Source organism: Biomphalaria glabrata, chromosome 11 (assembly GCF_947242115.1).
Source record: "Biomphalaria glabrata chromosome 11, xgBioGlab47.1, whole genome shotgun sequence".
NCBI lineage: Eukaryota > Metazoa > Mollusca > Gastropoda > Planorbidae > Biomphalaria > Biomphalaria glabrata.
The window spans coordinates 16,338,043-16,364,473 of NC_074721.1; the positions used below are offsets into that span (position 1 = coordinate 16,338,043).

Here is a 26,431-nt window from a genome sequence, read left to right on the forward strand (position 1 = left end):
TTATTGAAATAAAAGCAGCGGTTTTCTTTTATCGGTTATGTCCCTTGACAACAAGTTTAAAGGTATATATTAATTTATACGTAAAACATTTTTATCAAGCCCCCACGTAGGGGAGAGGCTTGCAATATGGACCTTGATCAACTATGGACAACAACGATTTAAGGGAAGCTAGACTATATTGCCAAAAAAAGTAATTAATACACAGTAGTGACTGCCCTTACCTACTGGGCATAAATCAGTACATACAAAACGAAAATACATTTCATGAGCTACATGATTCTCTGTTTTCGCACATTTTGTTCTTAAATTTGTTCCTCGATCGTGTCTTCTATGAAGAAGCAGACTTACACAAGAAGCAGACTTGCACAAGAAGCAGACTTGCACAAGAAGCAGACTTGCACAAGAAGCAGACTTGCACAAAAAGCAGACTTGCACAAGAAGCAGACTTGCACAAGAAGACTCAGCACAATTTGTTCATGTTTTATAACCACTAATGACTTTGTGACACAGTAATCGTGTTTGTAACTTTTTTATAGACAACTTTATTGCTAAGCTTATCAATGTTCCAATATGGACCACTTGAATATTTTAATATGGACATGTAATAATCAGGGCCGGATTTTAGACTTAATAAAGCCCTAAGCTATTTGTAATGTGGAACCCTTGAAAGTTCAGATATTATAAGTCGTTACCAAATATGAAAGGTTAAACTGATGTTCTATAAGATGTATATAGATAGTTTAATAATGCATATCTAACTTAATATGATAAGTATTCTTTTTTTTTTTTACAAATTGTTTACACGTTGATTGCAGGTGACTTTTACCTTGGGTGTAAAGGCCTGTAGTCCTTACATACTATTGGTGCGCAAATACTTTTCAGAAGCCTTTTGGTTCATTAAAACCCTCACATGTTTATAAAGAAATATTTTGGTCTAGAGCTGTCAGAGGAAAGAAGGCGTTGTCAATTTCTTTTTCTTCTTTGACATCATTTAAAACACTTTCATTCATAAAAAGTAGCCAAATTTAATTAAAAGATAATGATAAATGTTCAGACAAATATAAATGTGCACCACAAGTTTTCCCAATGTGGCCACAAAGCTGAGAATTGTTATCTCATTTATACTTTGAAGTTTAACAAAAATCATTAGCGCCGTTTTCAAAATAAATTATATATATATATCATGGGCGTAGCCAGGGGGGGGGGTTCTTGGGGTTCACCCCCCCCCCCCCCGAAGTGAAATCCCCCCGGGGGGGGGGGGACCAGAATTTAGTGACTGATTTTTAGCTTTGATTTTGTTTTTTTTAGGTGAGATTTTAATACTAAACCATCACTTGCCCCAGCACAACTAAGGCCTACCAGGGGGTTTTGAGTTTAAAACCCCCTACTAGGGGGTTCGATTTTAACACCCCCTACCAGGGGGGGTTCGAGTTTAAAACCCCCTACCAGGGGGTTGAAGTTTAAAACCCCCTACAAAGGGGGTTGAAGTTTAAAACCCCCTACAAAGGGGTTTTTACAGTTAAATCCCCCTCTTCTATAAAACAAAACCAAAAAAAATTCAAACGACAATCCCCAAATTCCAAGAGCACAGTTAAGGAAGATTTTGATTTTGAAACCCCTCCAAAATTTACGATATACCCCTTCTTCAATTTAAAAAAAACCAAATTACTCACTCAAAATTCTATGATCGTAGCCAAAGGGGTTTTGAGTTTCCCCCCCCCCCCTTTCAGTAGGGTTTAAAGCTAAAAATTACCTCTTCAATATAAAAAAAGCAAATTACGCACTCAAAATGTTATGGGCGTAGTCAAAGGGGTTTTAAGTTTTGTTAGACACCTTATTTATAGTTTAGTTATTTAGCGACGCACCATAGAAGACGCATATTGAACGGGACTAGTGACGTTTGGGATATGTTGGGCTAGAGACTGGAAAATCAGTTAGTGATATAATCCTCCAGGGTAACGACGTGTTTAGTGACAGAGACGTTTACTGTGGCCTTTTCTTAGAATAAATACATGGTACATTGTTCTTCAGCGTTGACTACATCTCTTCACTAGTTAAAACCGATGTGTTTGTTTTGTCTGGATTGTTGATCAACTACACGGAATACACCCGAACAATAACACCCAAACGCTTGCAGAGTAATTGGTTGAAATTCAACAGTCATCCATAGCTGACCTCAAGACAGCCTGAACAAGCAACATCACAGTTTAAACTTCCCTCCGGTGAAGATTGAAGCTAAAAAATACCTCTTCAATATATATAAAAAAAGCAAATTACTCACTCTAAAATCTATGAGCGTAGCGAAAGGGGTTTTGAGTTTAATCCCCCGACAGCCGGGTTTGAAGCTAAAAAAATATATCTTCAGTGTAAGAAAAAAAGCAAATTACGCACTCAAAATCGATGAGCGTTGCCAAAAGGGGTTTTGAGTTTAAACCCTTCTTCAGAGGGGTTTGATGCTAAAAAATACCTCTTCAATATAAAAAAAGCAAATTACATACTAAAATTATTTGAGCGTAGCCAATCCAATTAGGGGTTTTGAGTTCAAACCCCTCTCCTACAGATAACTTTTTTTTTAAAGTTTAAAAACCCTCCAGATGGTTCTAACTTTAAGATCCCCCTACAGAGCATTTTGAGGTGGAAAACCTCTATCTTCAATATTATTCTAAAGCAAACTACAGTTACTAAATTCTATTATCGTTGCTAAATGGGGTTTTGAATTAAAAAAAACCAATAACTCCAGTGATGTTAGTTTAAAACTCCCAACAGATGATTTTGACGATAAAAGTTTCCTTTTCGATATAAAATCTAAAGCAAACTACAGTCACTTAATTCTAAGAGCCTATTCAAGAGAGGTTACACATTTCTACCAGTGGCGGGGCTCCATTAATAAAGTGCAATGAATAGTCATCTGCCGAAATTGAAAAACACTAAATGTGGCTCAACAAAGATGGCTAAGACAGATTTTAGGAGTCAGTATAGAGATCGGTTGTAAATCTAGGAAATACTATGCCAAACTGGGAGTCGACCCCTTAGTAAGATTGTGAAAGAGCGTCGCATTAGGTATGTGGGACATGTTCTACGACAAAATGAATTACGCATAAGAAGAGTTGCGATGACATACTAGTACAATTTGACGCCACACTTTCATGGAGGTCCTCAGAGCAGGTGGGAAGAGGCTTCAGACATTACCAGTGACAGATTTTTATGGAAACAGCTTGACGGCAAATGCGCCGAATGGCGCGGGAGGGTCAGTAAGAAAAGCACATTAGGTTTTTGAAATAAAACTTTTTAATAGCAGGAAAATGCACTGCAGATACGTCAGAATAAGCATTTTGTTGGCTTTCAATACCAGAAATAGTGCTTGGCGGCGGGGCTCCGCCCCGCGCTGGGGGAGCTCCTGGCGCTCTTCCAGACCCCCTTGCTAGTAATGGCGGGGAATCTACATTTTTTCCAGTAAACGTCTTCCGAAAGAATGAAGGGTCAGAATGTAATAAAGATTATGTACACACACACATATAAATACATATTAAAAAAGAATCTACATTTTTTCCAGTAAACGTCTTCCGAAAGAATGAAGGGTCAGAATGTAATAAAGATTATGTACACACACACATATAAATACATATTAAAAAAGAATTTCGCAAGGGGGGGGGGGAGGGGCGGGGGAGGGAGAAAAATCCACACCCCCAAAACCCTCCCCGAAAAAAAATCCTGGCTACGCCCATGATATATCTATAATAGAAAATTTGCTAGTTTAAGAGTATAGCATTCAATATTCAAATATCGATTTATAACTGCAATAAAAATATTTGTGTCTCTTGAAAATGTACATAATTGATCGGCCTTGTTGTATTGAAGTCGGGCCACCCTCGTGTGGACGTTGCCATGTCCTAGTGGAACCCGCCCTTCAGTTTGTTAAATGCTGCCACATGAATGCTCGGTCAATTTAAATATAAAAATCGTATTTAAAGACGTGAAAGCAGACATGATTTATCCGTGAAGAACAGCAGCTTTGTCGCTGTCTGCGTTAAGTGTTAGTTATTTATTTATCTGTTTGATCAAAAGGAAGTGTTCCATTTAGAATCATTGAAATATGAATCAAAGACAATACTGTGTAGGAAAAACGAGTATTTAGGGATAGTCAAAGTCAGAGAGTGTATCATTAGTTTCAAGTTTCTTGCGAATGAGGCCAAACTGTTTCCAAAAGCGCTGAACGAAAATGTTGAATTTGAAACTCTGTTTACATCCAGCTAGCTACACATGTCGAGTACTGGCAAGTATGAGACACTAAACAGAATAAGAATTATCTTTCTCTTTTTTCCCTGCATCGGGAGCCAATGTGTGTCAGAGCGTTGGTGACTCCTATCTGTGACTTGCACTTTGAAAGAGGATAAGCATGTCCATTTTCTTCTTCCTGGTTGTCATGGTTATAAAGGGTCATTCGGATGACTATACCAGTATACGTAATGAACTGTGCAGTGGTTTCCAAAATCAGGGTGCTCTCCATATAGCTTTTATTTCTAGAGGTGTGATTTGTGGCCAAAGTCTTGTTCGGGTTTCTTGATAGTTTTTTTTTCTATAGAAACTCTTTTTTGTTCCTTTACTCTATATTTATCCATGAGAGAAGGTGGCTGGGACATCCACTAAGACTTTCTCATATACATGCTATATAACTAATTATAAATCAGAATTATGTGCTGAATGCTGCTATCCTGACTCGAGAGATATTAGTTATGCACCAGAGATAACTGCGTGATTCAATTCCACAAACATTTGCATGAATAAATATAAAAAAAAACCTGCCAGTTTGGACAACAAGTTGAGGCAGGTAGACTCCTTACTTCTGTGCACAATGGTCGATAAACATGGCAGAAAACTTTATTATTTATTTTTTGGCACGACTAGTCTCTTTCTCCAGTTTGTTGATTAAACGTGAGCGGTGTCAAGTCATTTTTTTAACCAAAATTTTAAAGCTTCAACATATGTTAGCTTTTAGTTAGTGTCATTCACTATTGCAAAGGTTGCTTCGCCTCCACACCCGAAAGTCCGTGACATGCAATGCACAGAATGACTTCATTTTCTCTAAAAACAAAAACAAAATAAATAAAAAAATAAAAAATAAATAAATGCATTTTGGTTTCTATTGTATGCTGAAAATAGTTTAAAATAACTTCCACTCTGAAGAAACCAGTTGATGAATGAACAAGACTAAATCAGAAAAAATATTTGTAGTCCTTAGTTATAAATGCAAGTGAAGGAGAACTACCTTAAAGCCTTCTTTTATTGAACATTGTGTACAAGTGAGTAACGTTCAAACTGATAAGAGTACTCACTTCTCGGGGTCAACATGCGTGACATCAGTATGTTGACTCTCCTTCGCGGCGTATTCGCTGCGCTTTTTACGCCAATATTCTCTAGCTGTCTTGCAAACCAAAATTTCGACCAGCTGCTTCCTGAAGCGTTTTGCTGTTACCACGTACAGAAAAAAGTTGAGCGTGTGGGTCAAGTCCAAACAGAGATGCTGTATTTGTTCAAACAGCATATACCTTGTAAAGCTCTTCACGTCGGACTCCGGGCCTGGTTCTGGCAAATTAAAAAACACACAAGCAGGAAGGGTGAAAATTAAGAAAAAAATGGCGGCGAGAATCATCATCCAAGTTATCATCCTTTCCAGTTTCTCGGACTCTGCAATATTCTTTTCATTGAATGAAAACGTCTTGTCGTCTGGGCTTCTTCTCATACTTAGACTTCTCTTAAACAAATTTCTTAACTCTCTGGAAGCGATTTTCAGCGCTCGTATAATGGCCACTGTGAAGATCAATATCAGCATAAACGGTAAATACACCGCCAATGAAGGACCCAAATATTTTACCCAGATGTGATACCAGTACCAGATATACTCTACATACATGCCGCACTTTAGTGAATGGCTATCCCATACAGTTATATACGTAGCTGCCGTTGCCACAAACAGAAAAGCCGCCGTCGAGGCAACAATGATGTAGGTTCTTTTCTTGGTGATGAGATACAGTCTTTTCATTGGGAAACAGACGGAAATGAACCTCTCAAAGCAGATATAGACAAGGATCCAGTTCGCCATCATTGTGCAGAACACTGTCAAAAATTCCAATTTGCAAAGTGCCCCTCTCCTAGAGAATCGTTGCAAGTGGTAAATAGTTACTTTTGAGATGAGGGCGCAGCCGTCAGAGGCAGCTAGCATCACCACTAAGAAGGAGGCTGGGCTGATGGATTGCAAACTGAGTATTGTGAGGATGGTGAAAATATTGGCTGGAATGCCAATGCTGGCTAAGACATACAGGTAGTAATTTTCAATGCCTATAGCTACATCTTCCATTCTGGAGATAAATAGAACAATTAATATTTGAGTTATTACAAATAATTCAGCTAGATGGAAATATACATGTTTCATTGTTGTCAGTGGCGTAGCTATAGTAGGGGGGGGGGGTGGGGGCGGAATTTGAAAATCATACCCGGGAGTGTTCGAATTTGTTTTACTTTAACTATTAAAAATGACCCCATTATCTCATGTCATGGTGTCGAATGTCAAAATGCAAGGGCCCATTAATAGGTCTAGCCCCCCGGGACCTCAAATGATGGTTAATTCCACTGATTGTTGTAGTGAAAACGTTTTTGATTTATACTTAGACATATACCTACAATAATAATAATAATAATGATAATAATAATAATAATGATAATAATTTAATTTAGAGAGGTGTTAACGAACAAAATGTTGAGTTCAAGGCGCTGTGCTATGATTACAAACATGACAACAAGAGTTTTGAATGACAATGTAATGTAAAACATTTGAAACAGATAAAAGTCTTCATGTTCTTTTTACAAATTAGTGGTATATTATTTCTATATGTTGATGTATGGTGCACCAACAGTTCAACAGATGAAGGCACAGATAAAGATGAAGACATGATCTACCTATGTCCTATGTAATTATCTACGCATTCCATCTAGCTTTGGAATTTTATTTTTTCTCAGACTCAATAGTGTTAATGGTCAATACGAAAATTAATCAACCAAAAGAAGAAAGCCCCCCCCCCCACCCATGTACTTAGCGGGAATAAAAGAAAACAGTCAAAAGTAACATATAAGTCACCTCGACTTTCCTAAAAAATTGTACCTTGAGGAATATTAGGACAAGCTTCTACTGCTTTCAACTCTCATTAATTTCCAGAATAACTTGTCTATTAGGCAAACTTCCAATTGAGCAGATTTTCGTTAGGATACGTCTTCCGCTATGTCCCCAGATGGATAATCCCAATTCCCTTTTGTCTGGGTATGTATCAATCGAACTCTCTTATTTGGATTTATGTTTGAAATCTTAACAAAAGCACTAGAGATGGTAATCGAGCCCAACTTTTAAAGTTTGTGTTCAGTTCGGTTCGATGACCGGTATAGGTCGGGTTTGGTCCATTTCTGTCAGATGTAAAGTTCGCATTCGGTATTAGAGAACAACAGTGATGCCACCCCCACTGCATACAAACACACCATCTAGATGTTCGTCTATGAGGCTGGTACGTCTGGTAAATGAAGAGTTGGCAATTTCGTTTAGAATGCACTTATGTCAGTTGTTACATGCAAAATCAATTTCCTTTTCTTCTAGTTTTTATTGAGCTCACTTAGAGATAATGTGATGTCACTATCAAAAGCCAAATCCCACAACGTTGCTTTGATTCATCCGTCACAAAAATTTCAGTTTCATGACTCATAAAAAAAGCTTCTAGAACATCTCCTCATCTTAACCAGCACCCACTCACCACTTTAGTGACAAATAAATCATCTTCACATTTTGACTCTATTTCTTTTAGATAATTCTATGGAGTTTTTAGTTCAATGTTTGAAATGTTATCAAATTTTCAGTTCTGAACATATTATCAGATGGTCCTGATTCAACACCTTACCACAGAGATTCCGTTGGAATTGACATTTTTGTTCTAATAACTGTTGCTGCCAGTTCGCTATGACATCCAATCATACTTAAAGCGGTGTCAGTGGTCACTGCCACTTAGTTCTCCCAAGAAGAAACATTCTCCATGAAGTATGAAACTTCATTGAACATTTTTTTCCAGTGGTGGTTCCATGTATGTTTTCCAAAGCAGCATTCGCTTCGTGATTTTAAAATTGCTTTTCATACCGTGAATAACAAGCGTGAGATGAGCCGTATCAGATATGTCGGCGGCAATAGAAAACATTTCAAACTCTGCTGCTCTATTTCTTAGTTTTAACTTTAGATTTCTAATTATCATGCGAAAAAGAGTGGCGTCTTCAACTGCATTTTTATTTTTCATGACACTTCTTCCATCAATGATAACAGCTCTATTTAAATCAAACATGCTGGCTTTATTTTCATGCTCCACAGAAGATAAAAATGTGTCCACTTTTGCTGGTAGTTTCTACATTCAGTCTATTTTTCTTTTCTTCGAATCTCCCATTTCATTAACGCAAGAATATTAATTGTTACGGTACCCTTTGCCTTGATACCAAAAGAAGACAAACAGCAGTAACTAAGTTCTTAATCGGTTTAGACATAAGTGATGCTTGAGTTCGGTTCGGCTCGCTTCCCTTCTCAAAAGAGTAGCGTATTTTGACTTAAAAAGGTTTTTAACTTTTTGAGACATGGAACATTTCTCAACCTTCGGCGAAAAAACAAACAAACAAAAAACAGTCATGTTGAGGCTTTTCTCTTGCAAGCTTGGGGCTCTGGGGGAGCGCTGTAAGCCTTCCGTGTGGGGTTCGGGGCAAAGCCCTGACGCCAAAAGCTTTTTATTGCATTCTTCACCGCAGAAACGCATTCTCCTGACATCTATAGCTTATTATTCATCAGTGAAATTACATACTGTCTCGAAAGGGGAAGGGCGGTAGAATGAAAACGATTAATCCTCGCTCCTTTTTATAATTTCTGCTAATGATTGCATTTGGCATTAAAGATTAGGTTGGGGCGACTCGATATAAGAATTTAATTTATAGCATATATAAATTATATTAATGACACATTTTTTGTTTTGTATTTCTTAACTATAAAACAACAGAAAAAGTATTGGTTTGTCCGATTGGGGGAAGGCGATTGCATGTATCAAAACCTCCCTGTAACTACCCTTTTTCATTTTATATTTACTAATCATAAAATTTGAGATTAGAGTGTGGTGAGTCATAATATACAATGAGTTCACATATCAATCCGTAGTTTATATTATATTATATAGATATTCGACTAATTTTGTTCACATACTATGATTTCTCCATAAAAATAGGACCGCATCCCCCCAACTCAGAGGGCTAGAGTGGGGAGGGCAGTACATGCAATCGACGCCCTTACCCCACTGAATCGGCCAAAATACCAGAAGGGTAGCGACATAATATAAAATGTATATATTAACTCAACTAATAACTCTGTTAGCAAGCTGTGATTTCTACAAATAAATTGGACCGCCCCTCCACTCCAAAGTTTATGGGAGGGGGGGGGCAGGATTGATGCCATCGCTCACTCCCGACACCATCATATCGGCCAACATACTAGAGGGGGTGGTGAAATAATCTAAAAATAGGTTGAAATATAAATAATTAGTATATTTTATTAACATAAGTAATAAATTGGTATACAAATTGTGTGAATTCTATACTAAAATTCGAAAGGGGGGGGGTCGGCCGAGGGGGGGGGGGGATCGGCCGAGGGGGGGGGGGGACGATCGCCCCAACCGCCCCCACCCTGGATCCGCCAGTGTGATACATTATCAAACTTAATAGAATGATTTTGAGGACAAGTAAACATAGAATTGGATGTCCATCGTATAATATAAAAAAATGGTCCGGATGAAAAAGTAATGCCCGGCCGATTTTGACACCCATTCTACCCCTGGTCTTCAAGTTAGTCTTTTAGTTAGTAATACATTATTCTCTCTTTAAAGTTTGTTGAGTTACAATACACTATTATAAATAAAAAAAAACAGCTTCTTAGTAACAGTATTTATAGCACATCGGTCTACACATACACACACGCACGTACACACACAGAGCATATTGTAGAATGAACATTGTAACCCACGTTTTCATTTTCTTGTATTTTTGTTTACAGCAAGGTGGTAGCCTCAAGTTTTTCCAATCTCTGAAGACAGACGTCGCTTCTCTCGTTACATTTTACAATGATTTTAGATCACGTTCTAACTGTAAGCAAAAACAAATGGAAGAAATAATGAAAGGGATCTTTTAACAAAAAAATAGCATAAGAATTGTCAGACATGCGCAAATATAAAATAACAACAACAATACAAAAGAACAAGCATATTGAAGTAAAAACAAACAAACAAACAAAAACATAAAAAATAGTATAAACAAGGTAACAAAGACAGTTTGTGTGGAAACACAAACTCAAAATCGGCCCCCGAAGTGGTCCAACTAGGCAGGTAAAAAGCCAGTTTCAGTATTTTCAGAAAGGATATCAGAATGAAATTCTATCAAAGACAAATGACAGAAGAATGGAGAAAGAATGTTGACAGATTTTGTGTGGTGCCCCAGTGGTCCAGCTGACCATGGCATAGTTGAAAATGATTGTAAAGTTTGACATGAACCTGACCTAACTGATGTCTTTTTGTGTTCTGTTAGCTCTAAGTTAATTGTACAAGGCTATTGGAATAGAAAGTCTCTTAAGTCCACCAAAAGTGTAGAACAACCGCAGCACACATCGTCTCGCTTGATAATGCATCTTTTACGTAAAACTATTGGCCTATTAACTGCTTGGAAGAATGTCTTTGCAGTGTAACTTCTCAAATGGGTGCTGACTAACAATACCAAAGTCCACCGCCCCTGCCTGATGATCACTCTGCTTTACGGTAGTTAAACATGCACACGTGACATGAAGCTCTTCAAAATCGTTACTAACAGCTGGGGAAAAGTGGCACTAGATAGATCCACATGGATGGAGAATAAGTGAATAGGAAGGGTCCCTGGTCACAGATGCCATACACACTAGTGTTAGAAAGAAAGAAGATGAAAGTGCAACAGCGTCCAACCTGTGAGGAGCAGCTGTTTATCATGCATTGATTGACCTCTTAGTCGTACCAGAGGTAGCAAAGGGAAAAGATAGTCTCAATAGACGTACAATGTCACAGATTTGCATCCATATGTGAATACTGATCAAGTATGATTAGACAAGACTAGACCATTTTCCGCCAATGCGACTCTTCCAGAACCAAAACAATGCGTTTTGGTTGGAAAGCAAATGATTTTCGAAGATACAGCTCATTGTAAAACAGGCATTAAATAGAATATTCCTCAAACATCATTATCAACAATTGTCGTCAGTTTTTATTGGGCATTGTTCACTGAAAACGCCATTATAATGCTTTTTTGCAGCTCAGAATGCAGGAAAACGCTTGGCGCCGTGGTTCCGCATGGGACCCGTTGGTGCTACATACGGCGCTTCAAAAGACTTCCGAGCTTATTAAAAGGAGGGGACGTGAACGACTATTTGCATTGAAATGTAAAAATTAAAGTTTGAGAACCACTAAGCCTGAATTTGTTTTAAATGTATTGTTCTATTTCGTACTTTTTTAAAGGCATCAAATGCCCTAGGTTCACTACGTCATTAAATGCCCTAGGTTCACTACTGCATCAAATGCCCCAGGTTCACTACTGCTTCAAGTGCCCTAGGTTCACTACTGCATCAAATGCCCCAGGTTCACTACTGCATCAAATGCCCCCAGGTTCACTACTGCATCAAGTGCCCTAGGTTCACTACTGCATCAAATGCCCTAGGTTCACTACATCCTATGCTTTTTAAGACTGTCATGTGATAATTTTTAAGAAAAAGAGCCTTGTATTTACTCAAGAGATGAACCATCTTATAGAGCAGTTACACATTTTAAGTAAATTCCCTTATCACCTCACTCCCATAAAAAAAATGATTGACCTGTCTGGCCTACTTCTGTCTTATGAAAAAAAAATGTGTACACAGTCAATTCTTCTTTTTGTACACATGCAGGAGTTGGGGTGTTGGCAAGAGAACAAAGCGCAGGAGAGCATTTGTGTTGACACAGAGCAGCATGTTAGCGTTGGTCCCCTACTATAACTTTGAAGTCATTTGTCCTACACCCATTCTCAGCATGTTAGCGTTGGTCCCCTACTATAACTTTGAAGTCATTTGTCCTACACCCATTCTCAGCATGTTAGCGTTGGTCCCCTACTATAACTTTGAAGTCATTTGTCCTACACCCATTCTCAGCATGTTAGCGTTGGTCCCCTACTATAACTTTGAAGTCATTTGTCCTACACCCATTCTCAGCATGTTAGCGTTGGTCCCCTACTATAACTTTGAAGTCATTTGTCCTACACCCATTCTCAGCATGTTAGCGTTGGTCCCCTACTATAACTTTGAAGTCATTTGTCCTACACCCATTCTCAGCATGTTAGCGTTGGTCCCCTACTATAACTTTGAAGTCATTTGTCCTACACCCATTCTCAGCATGTTAGCGTTGGTCCCCTACTATAACTTTGAAGTCATTTGTCCTACACCCATTCTCAGCATGTTAGCGTTGGTCCCCTACTATAACTTTGAAGTCATTTGTCCTACACCCATTCTCAGCATGTTAGCGTTGGTCCCCTACTATAACTTTGAAGTCATTTGTCCTACACCCATTCTCAGCATGTTAGCGTTGGTCCCCTACTATAACTTTGAAGTCATTTGTCCTACACCCATTCTCAGCATGTTAGCGTTGGTCCCCTACTATAACTTTGAAGTCATTTGTCCTACACCCAGGGGCGTAACTAGGGATTTGGGGGCCCGGGGGGATTGACCTCTTTGGGGGCCCCTTGCATTTTGACATTCGACATATGACATGGGGTAATGTACACAAAAATATATAAGCCCCAAATCAAATTGGTTCAGTATATCAGTAAACTTAACAAAAAGTAATCAAGACTCTTTGTTTATTACTTAAATAATGCACAAGTGACAAATCTAAATTGATATCGCTTCACGTCGTGCATTCTGTGCAGCAAAGACATCTATAACATCAACTACATCGATACTTTCTAGTATTTGTGACTTCACTGACATTAAAGCCATGATAAGCCTTTCTTGTGTCATTGTGCTCCTGAGATAGCTTTTGATGAACTTGAGCTTTGAGAATGATCTCTCACATGACGAAATGGAAGTGGCCTGAGTTAGCGGTATTCGGAGGAGGTTGCAAAGTTTGAGCACACGTAATTACCATATGAAGCCTATTTACTCAATATGTCTATTGGTGATTGTATTACTGGTTTGTTGATGAAAAGTGCTCGTGCATCAATGACATCATTGAAAAAGCGATTTGCCATTTATTTCATCATACAAACAGGAAATGTAGCACAGTTTGTCATAAGCGGGTCTTCATCAAACAGGTGTCTTGGTTCAAGAAGAAACCCAAAGATATCCATTTTCTTTCCAGCCTTTGAAATCTGCCCTTCATCTCCATATGAAATCTGTCCAGCACTTCTGTCGCAACACGTTTGAATTGCAGTTCTATTGACAGTCCTACATTAGAACTCAACTTCCCATGAAGTCTTTTCTTTCTTCTGGTTGTTTTGATTACAGGGAATCCATAGTATTCACTACCTTCTTTTGCTTTTTCGATGGATTGGGTTTTTATCAGTTTCTCATCATTTTGCAGAAAGCATGAAAGGGTACTAATTTCTTTAGCAGCTTCCCGTATATGCAGTCCATACTTTTGTAGTTTCTTCTGAACTATATTAATTGGGCGCAAGAGCTTTGACCAGAATTCAAGATAGGCAAAAAATTCTTAATTTTCCAAAGCATGAAGAAGATTCTGTGCTAATATTATATGGTATTACGTCATTGTTCGTTGTTTATGTTTTGTGCGCAAGCAAAAGGATTCAGAGCATACAAAAGTGGGAAAGATCCATATCTGGTTATGCTTGAGTATAGAAATACTCCGATAAGTGGACTGCCGTATTCACCATCACAACTGCTGACGAGTAGAAGACTCAGGGAATCATTCCAACTGATCCCAAACTGAAAATGCAGAGACATTACTCAACGAACGACAGATGAAAAGAAAAGTGAAATACAATGCAAAAGCAAGACTACCTAAAGATTATTCTGTCGGAGAGTTCGTCTAGGTCAAACAGGGCAGAAAGCAGTTGTCATAAAAAAAACATTCAGCACCCAGCTCTTACATCATAAAGACAAACGGAAAAAACATACAGATGACGACATCTCTGGGTACTATGATACCGATGGAGACAATGAACTGCAAAAAGGTGGAATAAACGAAACAGACAGTTATAGACCAACGTCTAGAGAACTTGTTGTGCCAGTCAAGACAACCAGAAGTGGACGAATTGTTAAAGTTCCTAGTAGCCAGGGCCGGCCTTAGGCCACTGCAGCCTATGCGGTCGCAGTGGGCCCCGCGCTTTCATTGGACCCGCGCTAATTCTAAGTGTACATTATTAAATTAAACCATTATAACGTATATAAAATAACAGGGTTTTCGCGACCTCCTGATTTTCCAGGGCCTCCAGGAAATCTCATGAAAAGGTTAAATATACGATAAAGTCCTGAACTTTTTTTGAATTTATTCAAATCTCCTGAAGGATAGACGAAATTGACATTTTGGGGTGCCTATAAATAAAAAGTGGCATTGCGAGCTTCATTTGATAAAAATTTATTGCAAAGACGAAAGTAGGCCTATTTTCTAATTCAAAAAAAATAATTTTGACATTATGCTCATCCCTACCCAGACTAGGCCCGCGCGATCCGTTTCGCATAGGGCCCCGCAAATGCTAGGGCCGGCCCTGCTAGTAGATATCACTCTTAAGAACTTAAAAGTAAGGGTGTGATAATAACTTCAAAAGGAAGGATGTGCTAATATTATATGATATTACGTCATTGTTTGTTGTTTATGTTTTGTGCGAAAACAAAAGGATTAGATGGAAAAAAAAAGAGTTTCCATTGAATGGAGGAAAGATGAATAGAGGGGTAATAACTCGAGTGTGAAGTTTAATTCTGAAATTATAGACGCCACACCCGAATAATGGACTATTCTAGCATTATTAAGAATAACTTTTGGATCTGTTATATTCGATTCTGTAAATTTTGCTTCAAGGTTAATTAGTGTAGCCATAAAATACTCGCCATTTAGATCTATTATTAGTAAAGGTAACAAGATACCTGGAATTCGCTGTAGGCCTATATCATGCAGTTTTATTCGTGGCAACAAAGTTTAAAATGTAAAACTAACTTTAAAAAAAACTTTGATCTCTTTGGGAAAAAAATATTTTTAAAATGTCAACAAAGTCAACGTACTGATAGACTTAGATCCAGGTTTAGTCTTTGTGATAAATTTAATCCATAAATGTTGAAAAAAAAAAGACACCCGTTGACACTATTTGTCAATCAAATATATTAATTTATGTATTTAGAAAAAAATTCCGGACACCCATTTGGGGGCCCCCCCTAGGTGGGGGCCCGGGGGGATTTTAAAATTCTCCCCCCCCATCCCCCCCCCTTAGTTACGCCACTGCCTACACCCATTCTCAGCATGTTAGCGTTGGTCCCCTACTATAACTTTGAAGTCATTTGTCCTACACCCATTCTCAGCATGTTAGCGTTGGTCCCCTACTATAACTTTGAAGTCATTTGTCCTACACCCATTCTCAGCATGTTAGCGTTGGTCCCCTACTATAACTTTGAAGTCATTTGTCCTACACCCATTCTCAGATCAACACGAAAATTGTCGACAATAATTTGTTTGGTACATAACAAAACATTAATTAATTTGAAAAAATAACAAATAATTAAATTAGTTATTTAAAATTAGTTGTTTATTTTTATATAGAAAAAAAATGAATTCTACGTCATTGATAGATATAGTTGTTAATGTGCAGTTCTTCCCTGTACTAGTTTACTTGGTGTTAAATTCTGATCTCTTAAAACGATTCTTTAAATCTCCGTAGTCAAGTTTGTATTTATTCTCTTATAAACATGTTGTTGTTTTTTTCAAATGAAACGTAATTACATTTTTTCTGCCAGTGAATTTAAAAGTTGGATATTTGCATTTTTGTACACATCTGATGCTGTAAATGTTGTTTTGTTGTTGATGAGTTTGAGGGAATTCTCTGCAATCAAAGTGTTCTCTACTTCAAACATTGAAGATGAAGTTATTTTACTGAAGCTAGTGTGTTTACTTGAAGATGAAGTTATTTTTTCTGAAGCTAGTGTGTTTACTTGAAGATGAAGTTATTTTACTGAAGCTAGTGTGGTTACTTGAAGATGAAGTTATTTTTTCTAAAGCTAGTGTGTTTACTTGAAGATGAAGTTATTTTTCTAAAGCTAGTGTGTTTACTTGAAGATGAAGCTATTTTCTAAAGCTAGTGTGTTTACTTGAAGATCCCTAATAATAGGCAGCATTTACAGGCCACCAAATTCTAGTTTAGAATACATGCAGGAACTATGTAATCAGATTACTACACTTAAAGAGGCAAATAAAAATGCAGTTTTTTGGATTATGGGTGATTTCAACCTACCTGATATAAATTGAAAAACACTAACCATAGATAAACACCAAAACCTTAAGGACATAAATGAGCTTTTCATAGAAACTTTACACAACCTAAGTTTAGATCAAATCATTAAAAAGCCAACTAGATTAAACAACACATTAGATCTCTTCTTTACCAACAGACCTGGATTAGTAGTTGATTATGAAATTATCCCTGGTCTATCAGACCATGAGATCATAAAAATACACAGTCAGATAAAAGCAGTAGACAATACAAAACCCAAAAGAAAAATATTACTCTGGAATAAATGTAATCTAACACAACTACATCATGCTGCATTAAACTTTCAACAAACATTCTTATTAGAAAAAGACATTAACCAACCAGTCGATGACCTCTGGAATTTCATTAAAAACCATCTTAAAAGCATTATAGAAAATCATATACCAACTAGATACACACTAAACAAAATAAATAAATGCTGGTTTAATAAAAGACTAAAGAAGCTTTGTAAACAGAAGGAAAACCTATATAAAAAATTTAAAGAAACTAATGCAGAAAGAGTTTACAAAAAGTATATAAAAATTAAACACTTAACCCAAAAAGTAAGAAGACAGCTGCAGAGTGAATACATAAACAAAGTAATATCTAAAGATAACAACAAAAACCTATGGTCATACATTAAGTCTAAGAAAATGGAAACAACAGGCATAGTGCCATTAAAAGATGAACATAACATAATACATAATGATAATGAAACTAAAGCAAACATCCTAAACAAATACTTTGCATCAGCATTCTCAGCCCCAGGAGACAAAGACATATTACTGAATTTAAACCAAGTAGACAACATAGAGGATATAGTAGTACAAGAAAAAGGAATTCAAAAACTATTAGCCAACACCAAACCAAATAAAGCTTCTGGACCTGATGGAATTCCAGCTAGATTACTCAAAGAACTAAGCAATGAGCTAGCCCTAGTGTTCAAAATACTCTTTCAGGCTTCACTTAACCAGGGCAGAGTACCAAAGGACTGAAAAGAAGCTAATGTCAACCCCAGAAAAATCTGATCCAGGAAACTACAGACCAGTATCACTTACCAGCATCACATGTAAAATACTAGAACACATAATATGTAGCAACATCATAAACTACTTAGAAAAACATAATGTCCTCACACCATACCAAAATGGCTTTAGGAAATATAGATCATGTGAAACACAACTAATAGGACTAATTGATGATTTTTCAAAAGGTTTAGATAATAGTGAACAAATAGTTGCTATCTTACTAGATTTTTCTAAGGCTTTTGCCAAAGTTCACCACCATAGTTTGCTTAAAAAATTGAAATATTTCGGCATTAATGGTCCACTGCATCAGTGGATTAAAGATTTTCTGATAGGGAGAGAACAAACTGTAATAATAAATGGCTTTAAATCAACACCGATAACAGTAAACTCAGGTGTACCTCAAGGAACAGTCTTGGGTCCACTACTATTTTTAATTTACATAAATGATTTACCAAATTGCATTACTTCAGAAACAAAAGTCAGATTATTTGCAGACGATTGCATAATATATAGAACAATAAAAACAACACAAGACACAGATATTTTACAAAGAGAATTAGATGAATTACAGAAATGGGAATCAAATTGGAGCATGTCTTTCCACCCAGAAAAATGTCAGTTGTTAAGACTAGTTAAGAGTAACAAAAAAACTAAAACAAATTAGTTCCACTTATCTTATTCATGGCAAACTGGTAACACAGACTAAAAACGCAAAATACCTAGGTGTTATAATAAATGAAAAACTGTCATGGAATCCACATATTGATGAAACTACAAAAAAATCTAACAAAGCATTAGGATTCATTAAAAGAAATTTCTATAAATCAAATAAGAACATAAAACTAAAATGTTATTTAACCTTTGTTAGGCCAATAATAGAATATGCATCCTCCGTTTGGGACCCCTCAACTCAAGAAAACATTAAGAAACTGGAACAGACACAAAATAGAGCAGTGAGATTCATAACACGAATATTCACATTTGACTAGAGTAACACCTTTAGTAAAATCACTAAATTTAGAAAGCCTTCAGGACAGAAGGCTCAAAAGTAAAGTAGCAATCATACATAAAACACTGAACCATAATCTTCAAATACAAAAACAAAATTTAATAAAATACTCTGAAAGACACAAAGATAAAGGCACATTCCTCGTACCATATGCTAGGACAAATTTGTACAAACACTCCTTCTTCCCTAGTGCTATTAGAGCATGGAATGGGTTGCCTGAGCTAGCCAGGAAAACCAGTGACTTGGCTGAATTTAAGTCATTGGTTAATATGCATGACTAAATGCATGACGCGTAGGACGTAATCATCTTCTTTTTTGAAGTAACGTCTGTATTATATAAGATAAGATAAAAAGCTATTTTCTAAAGCTAGTGTGTTTACTTGAAGATGAAGCTTTTTTCTAAAGCTAGTGTGTTTACCTGCACATTTCTATTTGGTCTCTATTTTTGTTGATGTAGACAAAAGGCCTGTCATCTGGTATGTGCTTCAGACTGTCGGCATGATGGCTCATAGTTTGAACCCTGCTTCTGTCTTGCAGAGATTTGGGGTCAGAAATTAATAAATCTCATTTTATGAAGGCACGTTATAGGATTGCTTGTTTATTGTTAGGATTTGAGATTCACCCGTTTATCTTATTTTCAATTTTATTTCAACTCCCCTCCCCAATCCATTGATATTGGTCAGACATATATAGAGGCAGATGTTGGAAACAAATATAGATATAGATAAGTCACACCCTAACAACCAAATTCAAACAAGTAAGTTAGGCAGGCCCTAGATTGGAACCCGTAGGCTACAAGACTCAGAGGAAGACCAAAATGAAGCTGAGAGAGCAGGGAAGAGTTGGGAAACAATGGAATGACCAACAAGACACGATGCAGAATTCTTTTTTGTTTTGTTTTTTTTGTTTACTGAAGTCTTGGGTTCCATAAAGAATGGATGATTGATGATGATGATTACCCTACTTAAATAAAGAAGTATGTTTTAAATGTATTTGTAAATAAAGTATTTCTACTAGTGTAAATAAATTTGTTTTTTACTATTGTAAAATTTATTCAAACATTTTTTTTTATTTTTTCATTCTTATACTAAAGATAATAAATATAGAGTAAGAAAACAAAACTGAACTAAAACAAAATTGTAACCAATGAAATGAGAGACAATGAACTTTAAGAAACTATAATTATAAACGCTGTTGAAAGGCAATGGTCGGTAAGTGCAAGACCCCGCTCAGTACGTCTAAGAGGAACATTCTTTAACATATCATTTATCAATGCTGATTACCCTGCAGAAGACACAGGTGTTACACAAAAGAAGCTTTCTAAGATGGACTTAAAATAGTTTACGATGAGGCATGACAGCAACATAGTCCTAGAAGAGTTTAATGCCTAAATTGGAAAATAGCCAGCATTCTCAGACCAACAATTGGCAAAGACAGCTCACATGACGAGAGAAACAATCTTATGTGACTACCAATGTGGTGTCAGACCCAATAGATCCACTACCGATCAAGCCTGTGGCTTCCACTGATCGACCTCCACCTGAACTGTCAAACCTCAGCTGCAGTGTTTCTTTTCGGGACGAAAAGTGCTAAGACGGGGGCAATGTTATGACTTTGCCATGCGCACCGCCATCCAAGATAGTGCAGAAAGAAGGTGCGCACTATCAGTGACCAGACAAGTCGGATGTTGACATAAGAGACTAACGATTTCCGCCCAAGTAGAGAGCCAATATGGAGATGCTGTGCTCAAGGCAGATGTCCTTTGTGTTTGTCATGTCTCCGTGTAAATAAACGTCTATGTCCTCGTTGAGTTGCCTCACTTAAGTTATTACAATTGGTTGTCAGAAGTGGGATTATAGGCAACTCAACGAGAGGAGGTAGGATTTACAATGGCAGCTTTGAAACGATTAGACCAACTCTCAGTTAAAGAGCTTAGGAAGGAACTTCGTAACCGATATGAGATCATTGGTGGTACCAAGGAGGTGCTTACAGCTCGTCTCCGGCAAGCCTTGATAGATGAAGACGAAGATCCAGATACCTACTTATTTGAAATTGAACCGGAGATTTATGAGCTTATTGGCAAGATAAATGAAGCAATGTGTGAACAAATTAACAGTATGGGGAACAAGATAGATAAAATGGTGTCTCGAATGAAAGAAGGGGTAGACTCGTTGGTAAAGGAGCAGTTGCCTGTAGACTCGTTGGTCAAGAAGTTGCATGGTCAAGACTGTGGTTGCACAAACAGTGGTGACGGAGACGCTGGGGATTTGAGCGCCGTCTGTGTCTGTGTTGTGGGCAAGTCTTGTGGTTGTGACTTTCAAGACGAGAAACGTGATGGCGATTGCTGTGATGATCTCAACGGGATGTACCGAGTCGAACGGAAGGAGTCAAATGAAGAAACTGGGGACTGTTACGTGCCTGAAGCGTTTGTTCCTGTTGTACCTGTTACCAGTACCTTAACTGAAGTCTGTTATGTGCCTGAAGAGTTTGTTCCTGTTGTACCTGTTACCAGTACCTCAATGAGCCGGACAGATCAAGACAACGTTGGGTCTGCGTTCAAGCCTGTTGCTGTGGACATTAAAGACCTCTGCCTATCTTCCGGTGCCTACGAAGGAAATTCGAAGCTCGACAACTGCATCCAGAAGTTTACCATGAATAGTACGTGCGGCGCTTCACACATAGAATTTAAATGCCAAGAAAACCACCAACAGCGCATATGTACTTCTACCATCATCATCGACATTGGCATAGATGAATGTCAATCAAATCACTCTAAATCTGAGCTGTCAAGAGAAAGACATTTTCCATTTGAACCTGAAGAGACCTATCTTCTGGACGTAAGACTGTTGTCTGAGGATGACTTCGGTGCATTGGACTTTGCTTGCAACGTGGCTGCAAGCGAACCTGAAGCTCCCTTGAGAGGCGTCTGTCGGGAAGGTCTGCTGAGACAGCGTGTCCGATCAACGGCTGTGCTGAAGAAAACAGTGCTCGACCCTATCTCTTTGTGTGGCAAACGGCCACGTCATTATCGCAACAACAGCCTGGTCAACTGGAGAAAGAGAAAGCGGCACTGGAAGAAAACAATGCGGATGGCCTCGTGGGGAACACGCTCCCTGCCGCCTGTGGCTTCCACTGATCGACCTCCACCTGAACTGTCAAACCTCAGCTGCAGTGTTTCTTTTCGGGACGAAAAGTGCTAAGACGGGGGCAATGTTATGACTTTGCCATGCGCACCGCCATCCAAGATAGTGCAGAAAGAAGGTGCGCACTATCAGTGACCAGACAAGTCGGATGTTGACATAAGAGACTAACGATTTCCGCCCAAGTAGAGAGCCAATATGGAGATGCTGTGCTCAAGGGAGATGCCCTTTGTGTTTGTCATGTCTCCGTGTAAATAAACGTCTATGTCCTCGTTGAGTTGCCTCACTTAAGTTATTACAATACCAATCCACCAACTCTATATAGATTATCAAATGGTTTATGACAGTATCAAAATGAAATATCTATATGACACTTTATAGGATTATGGAATACCTAACAAATCGACAAGACTTATACACATGACATTAAACAAATCCAAAAATAAAGTCAATATACAAGGAGAACATTCACGGGAATTTAGGATTAAACCAGGATTAAGACAAGGTGACTCACTTTCTTGCATACTCTTCAATTTGATAATGGATAGAGTTATAAGAAATATACATAAAAACACAAGAGGAACTATTAGTAACTACTCCAGGAGAGAAAACACGGACACGCAACCAACAGGGACGATATACAGTCAACCTCTACAATACCTTGCTTAAGCTGATGACATTTCCTTATAGGGTAAAGATGCCTCTGTCTTTGATAGAGATTTCACATGCAAAAAAAACTCTCATCTCGACCAGCAGGACTTAAAGTCAATGAAAGTAAAACCGAGTACATCACAATCATGTCCTAATGACAAGAGACAATCATACAAAGAGACAGTATATTAAAATCAAAGACCACAAATTCGAAAATGTCCAAACTTTCAAATATCTAGGAAGTAAAATTCATTTAAAAAATGACCTACTAACAAAGATAAAGGAAAGAATAGCAGGAGGCAACGGAGCATTTTAAAGCACCAATAATTTACTTAAGAGCAAACCAATATCAGGAAAAAAAACAAGAAAATGATATACAAAAGCATAATAAGACCAGCAGCAATATATGCAAGTGAGATATACACAGTGACAAAGACAAATACTACAAATTATTTACATAATTTTGTTCAATATAACTAAGTCTTTAGCCGTGTTGACATACGACAAGATCACCATATTCATAATATGCAACGCAGTGATACATCATGAAAGGTCATAATATCGCAGAGCAGTAAAAAAAAAGTCTTTATCTCGTTAGATGTAGGTCAATACGAATTGAAAGTGATTAAATTAGAGCAACACCTAGAGAAAAATCGTTAAATGGGCTGCCTGAGTCAGCCACGAAAACCAATGGCTTGGAAGAATTTAAGTTATGGATCAATATCACTAGATTGACCTAGGAATAGGCGTAGGGATGTAATCATCTTCTTTTTGAAGTACCGTATGTAATTCATAATATATATAGATACATATGCAACGCATATATTACGAGGGCTGAGTGGAGAGTGGCAAAGCGCCCGGCATCTTAACAGGGGCTACCGGGTTTAAATCTTGGTGAAGACTAGTATTTTAAGATTCGGGATCTTTAGGGCAAAAGCCTATAGTCGTTGTGCTGGCCACATGACACCCTCAATAACCTTGATCTTTACATCATCTGCCCTATAGATAGCAGGTCTGACATTGGAACTTTGATTTATATATATAAATATAAATATATATATATATATATATTATATATATATATATATATATATATATATATATATATAGAGAGAGAGAGAGAGAGAGAGAGAGAGAGCGAGTTTGTGTGTGTACTTATACTTAAGGGTAGGGTTTATATGTTTATATGTTTAGTAAACAGAAGAACGTAATAAAGATTGCTTCCCCTGCTTTTTCATGTGTGATCTTCAAATCATGGTTGAATTCGATGCTCTGATCAAACCCTTAGTCTCAGGTCTCAGTAACTCAGTTCGAAAATAAAAAACAAACACCGCGACAACGTTGAAATAAGTGACAGAGAGAGAAAGAGAGAGAGAGAGAGAGAGTGAGAGAAGAGAGATAGAGGGGGAAAGTAAGAAAGATAAACAGAGAGATAAGGAAGAGAGAGAAGAGAGAGAGAGAGAAAGAGGAATAACAAAGGGAGCGAGAAAAGAGAGTGGAAGAAAAATAGAATCTTAGCAAAATTAGAGGTAGAAGAATAAACGTTAAAGACAGAAGTTTAGCTAAGAAATTATGCTATACAATGTCTATAGAAATAAGAAGTAAAATGTAGATACAAAGAGAGAGAGAAAAAAAACAGAATAGATAAGCATGTATACTAGTTACTTGATTGAGTCAGTGATCACCTTGAAGCTAAGAGCTCTGTGAATACAGCATATGTAATTAGATTACCAGGAACCACATCATACATGTCAAAATAAAATACAAAACATTACAATCCACCTCCAAACAAAACTAACACTTCAATAGTTTCTTCACTAGACTACCTTACAACTGAGATACAAATGTTCCTGTGAAAAAGAAAGTGAAAACGGTCGAACATTGTCTCTACACAAACAAGTGAGAACCTAGTCCAGTCCTACGTACAACACAAGGTGCTTGTGTTCTAATAGCCAGCTGTATAGTCATGCATTAGCCGGTAGCATTCTCTGACTACTCTCCTGGCAGACACTGCTACTAGACATATTACAAAAAAAAAAATTAACCATAGTTCAGTAGCTAACCCTCCTCACACATGCTTTTACTCAAACACACACACACACACACCGGTAAGAGTTTGTTTATGTGGAGAAAAGGGAAGGAAGGTGAGGGAGAGGAAGTGGAGTCGTTCTGTGTGAGTGGCAAGGTTTCATTTCCGAGATTTGAGTTCGCTTCAAACTTCCAGGCAGTGGGTTTTGTTTCCAGGAGTTAACACTGACAACTTGAACTGGAAGAGGAATCAGGAACATAAATAAAGGCAGAAAACTCAGGAATTATGTTGTTTGTAATTCGAATTGTTATTGCTTTTTAAATTGATGATGTGGACAGAATGAAATGTTTTGTTTGCGTGTTGTCTTATTTGAATTTGTTGCGGAGTGGTGTTTACGTCGTGCCCAGTCAAGCGTGGTTCTACCATTTCAACGCCAGGGACTTGCATTACAGAGAGAGAGAGAGAGAGACGCGTTGAACCTTTTGACTCACGCCCGTAAGAAAAACTGCCTGGTCACTCTTTAGAATCTCATCTCGATAGTCCCGAGGTCAAATTCTATGGTTGACTTCCAGCAGGAGGTTCTGGCTAGAAAAAAAATAATTTTAATTTCTTAGGAATCGTCTGAAGCGTATAAAAAATAACTAAACAAAATATTTCCTTACGATTCAACTCATAAATGCACACACCTTTTTTTTTTTTTGGGGGGGGGGAGGCGTGATGACTCATTAGCGAGTAGAGAATGCATGCCAAAATAAAATGGTAATGTGACCTAGTTTCTTCATTGACAACTTTGTAATTGTTCTCTATCCAACGTAGTTCCGGAAAAAAATAAATCATGAGCAGATCACTCTATTTACACGTGATTTATGGACTTGCGTACGTCTGCTCAACATCTCCGTTCATAAATTCCCCTGTGCGTAACTCATTAGCATATATGTAACCATCAACGTACATTTGAAGTGGTTTTGAGTCCTGTGTTTATCTGGGGCTCAGGTGGATGTTGTTTCTGTGTTATTTTATACAAGTAATAACCAATTTTTCTGCTTTTAATTTTAGTCTTTCTACTTTTATTAAAATGTCTCGACTAAGATACAGATACAGATCAGGAAAATGTTAACAGCACCGTCCATGTCTCTTGTACCGTATCTAAGAGGGTTAATACATGTCTCTATGTCCCTGTCTGTCTGTCTTTCTGTCTGTCTGTCTCTGTGCAAGTGAAGTATGAAACTCCCACCTTGGTTTACGCTGGATGTGTAGAGACCTTTAATGTTACTAACCTAAACATTGTTTAGCAGACTTCCGGTCTGATGTTGTTTAGCTAGTCGGATGATGGGAGGAGGGAGGAGGGGGGGTTGCTAATGTTTTTTGGCGCCTGAGATGTAGTACTTTGCTTCAAATTCCTGCTCAATAGTTTTAAGTCAATTTCTAAAAAAAAAAAAAAGAAACTTAAGCTTCTTAAACTCCTGTCAGTCTGTCCTGTTTTTCTTTCTTTGGTTGATTTCACGAGACTTACAATAAAAAGCTTAAGATCCTAATCACACACAAAAAATGTGATATACATTTAAAATGTGAAAAGTGTTTCTATAAATCTTAAAAAATCAAAATAATAAGGCGTGATGGGAATTATCTATTCGAAAATAAAAGGACAAAGTATATTAGTATTGCAGCTTATCCTATAGTTGAGGCTAATCTATAAATAGCAGAAATTGTATGTGTGTGGTTATACAGATTGATGTACATTTTCTAAACCAATATATGTTAATATATTTGTGCACTTTTTAAGCTTTGTAGAATCAAAGTAACAATTTATATATATATATATAGCACAATGTTAGGAGTATGTAAATATGTAGAAACCAAAACCGTTTGACCAATCTTGATAAACTTGGCATAAATGTTCCCTTAGATCATGGCTGAAATTGTAGCTTTGTTTAATTACCCACCCACAACCAAAAGGCCCTAAAAATTAAAAAACTAAAAATAACAAACTTTTTTTCCCTTT

The 26,431-nt window shown here is 37.4% G+C and overlaps 1 protein-coding gene across 4 annotated transcripts; it reads right to left on the minus strand.

The window, feature by feature from the left end:
* LOC106068862 (uncharacterized) lies at positions 1-24,461 on the minus strand. 4 transcript variants are annotated; one of them, XM_056004604.1, is made up of 4 exons: positions 24,232-24,461; positions 10,079-10,197; positions 5,334-6,356; positions 1-5,082 (listed from the first exon to the last, which is right to left on the minus strand). In XM_056004604.1, the coding sequence occupies exons 2-4, from the start codon at positions 10,084-10,086 to the stop codon at positions 5,010-5,012; spliced, it is 1,104 nt and encodes a 367-aa protein (XP_055860579.1). In that variant the 5' UTR covers positions 10,087-10,197; positions 24,232-24,461; the 3' UTR covers positions 1-5,009. The 4 variants fall into 4 exon arrangements, with proteins under 4 accessions (XP_055860579.1, XP_055860578.1, XP_013083818.2 ...); XM_056004603.1 differs by having other exon boundaries at positions 24,227-24,461; XM_013228364.2 differs by having other exon boundaries at positions 24,086-24,461.
* Between the last annotated feature and the right edge of the window lie 1,970 nt (positions 24,462-26,431).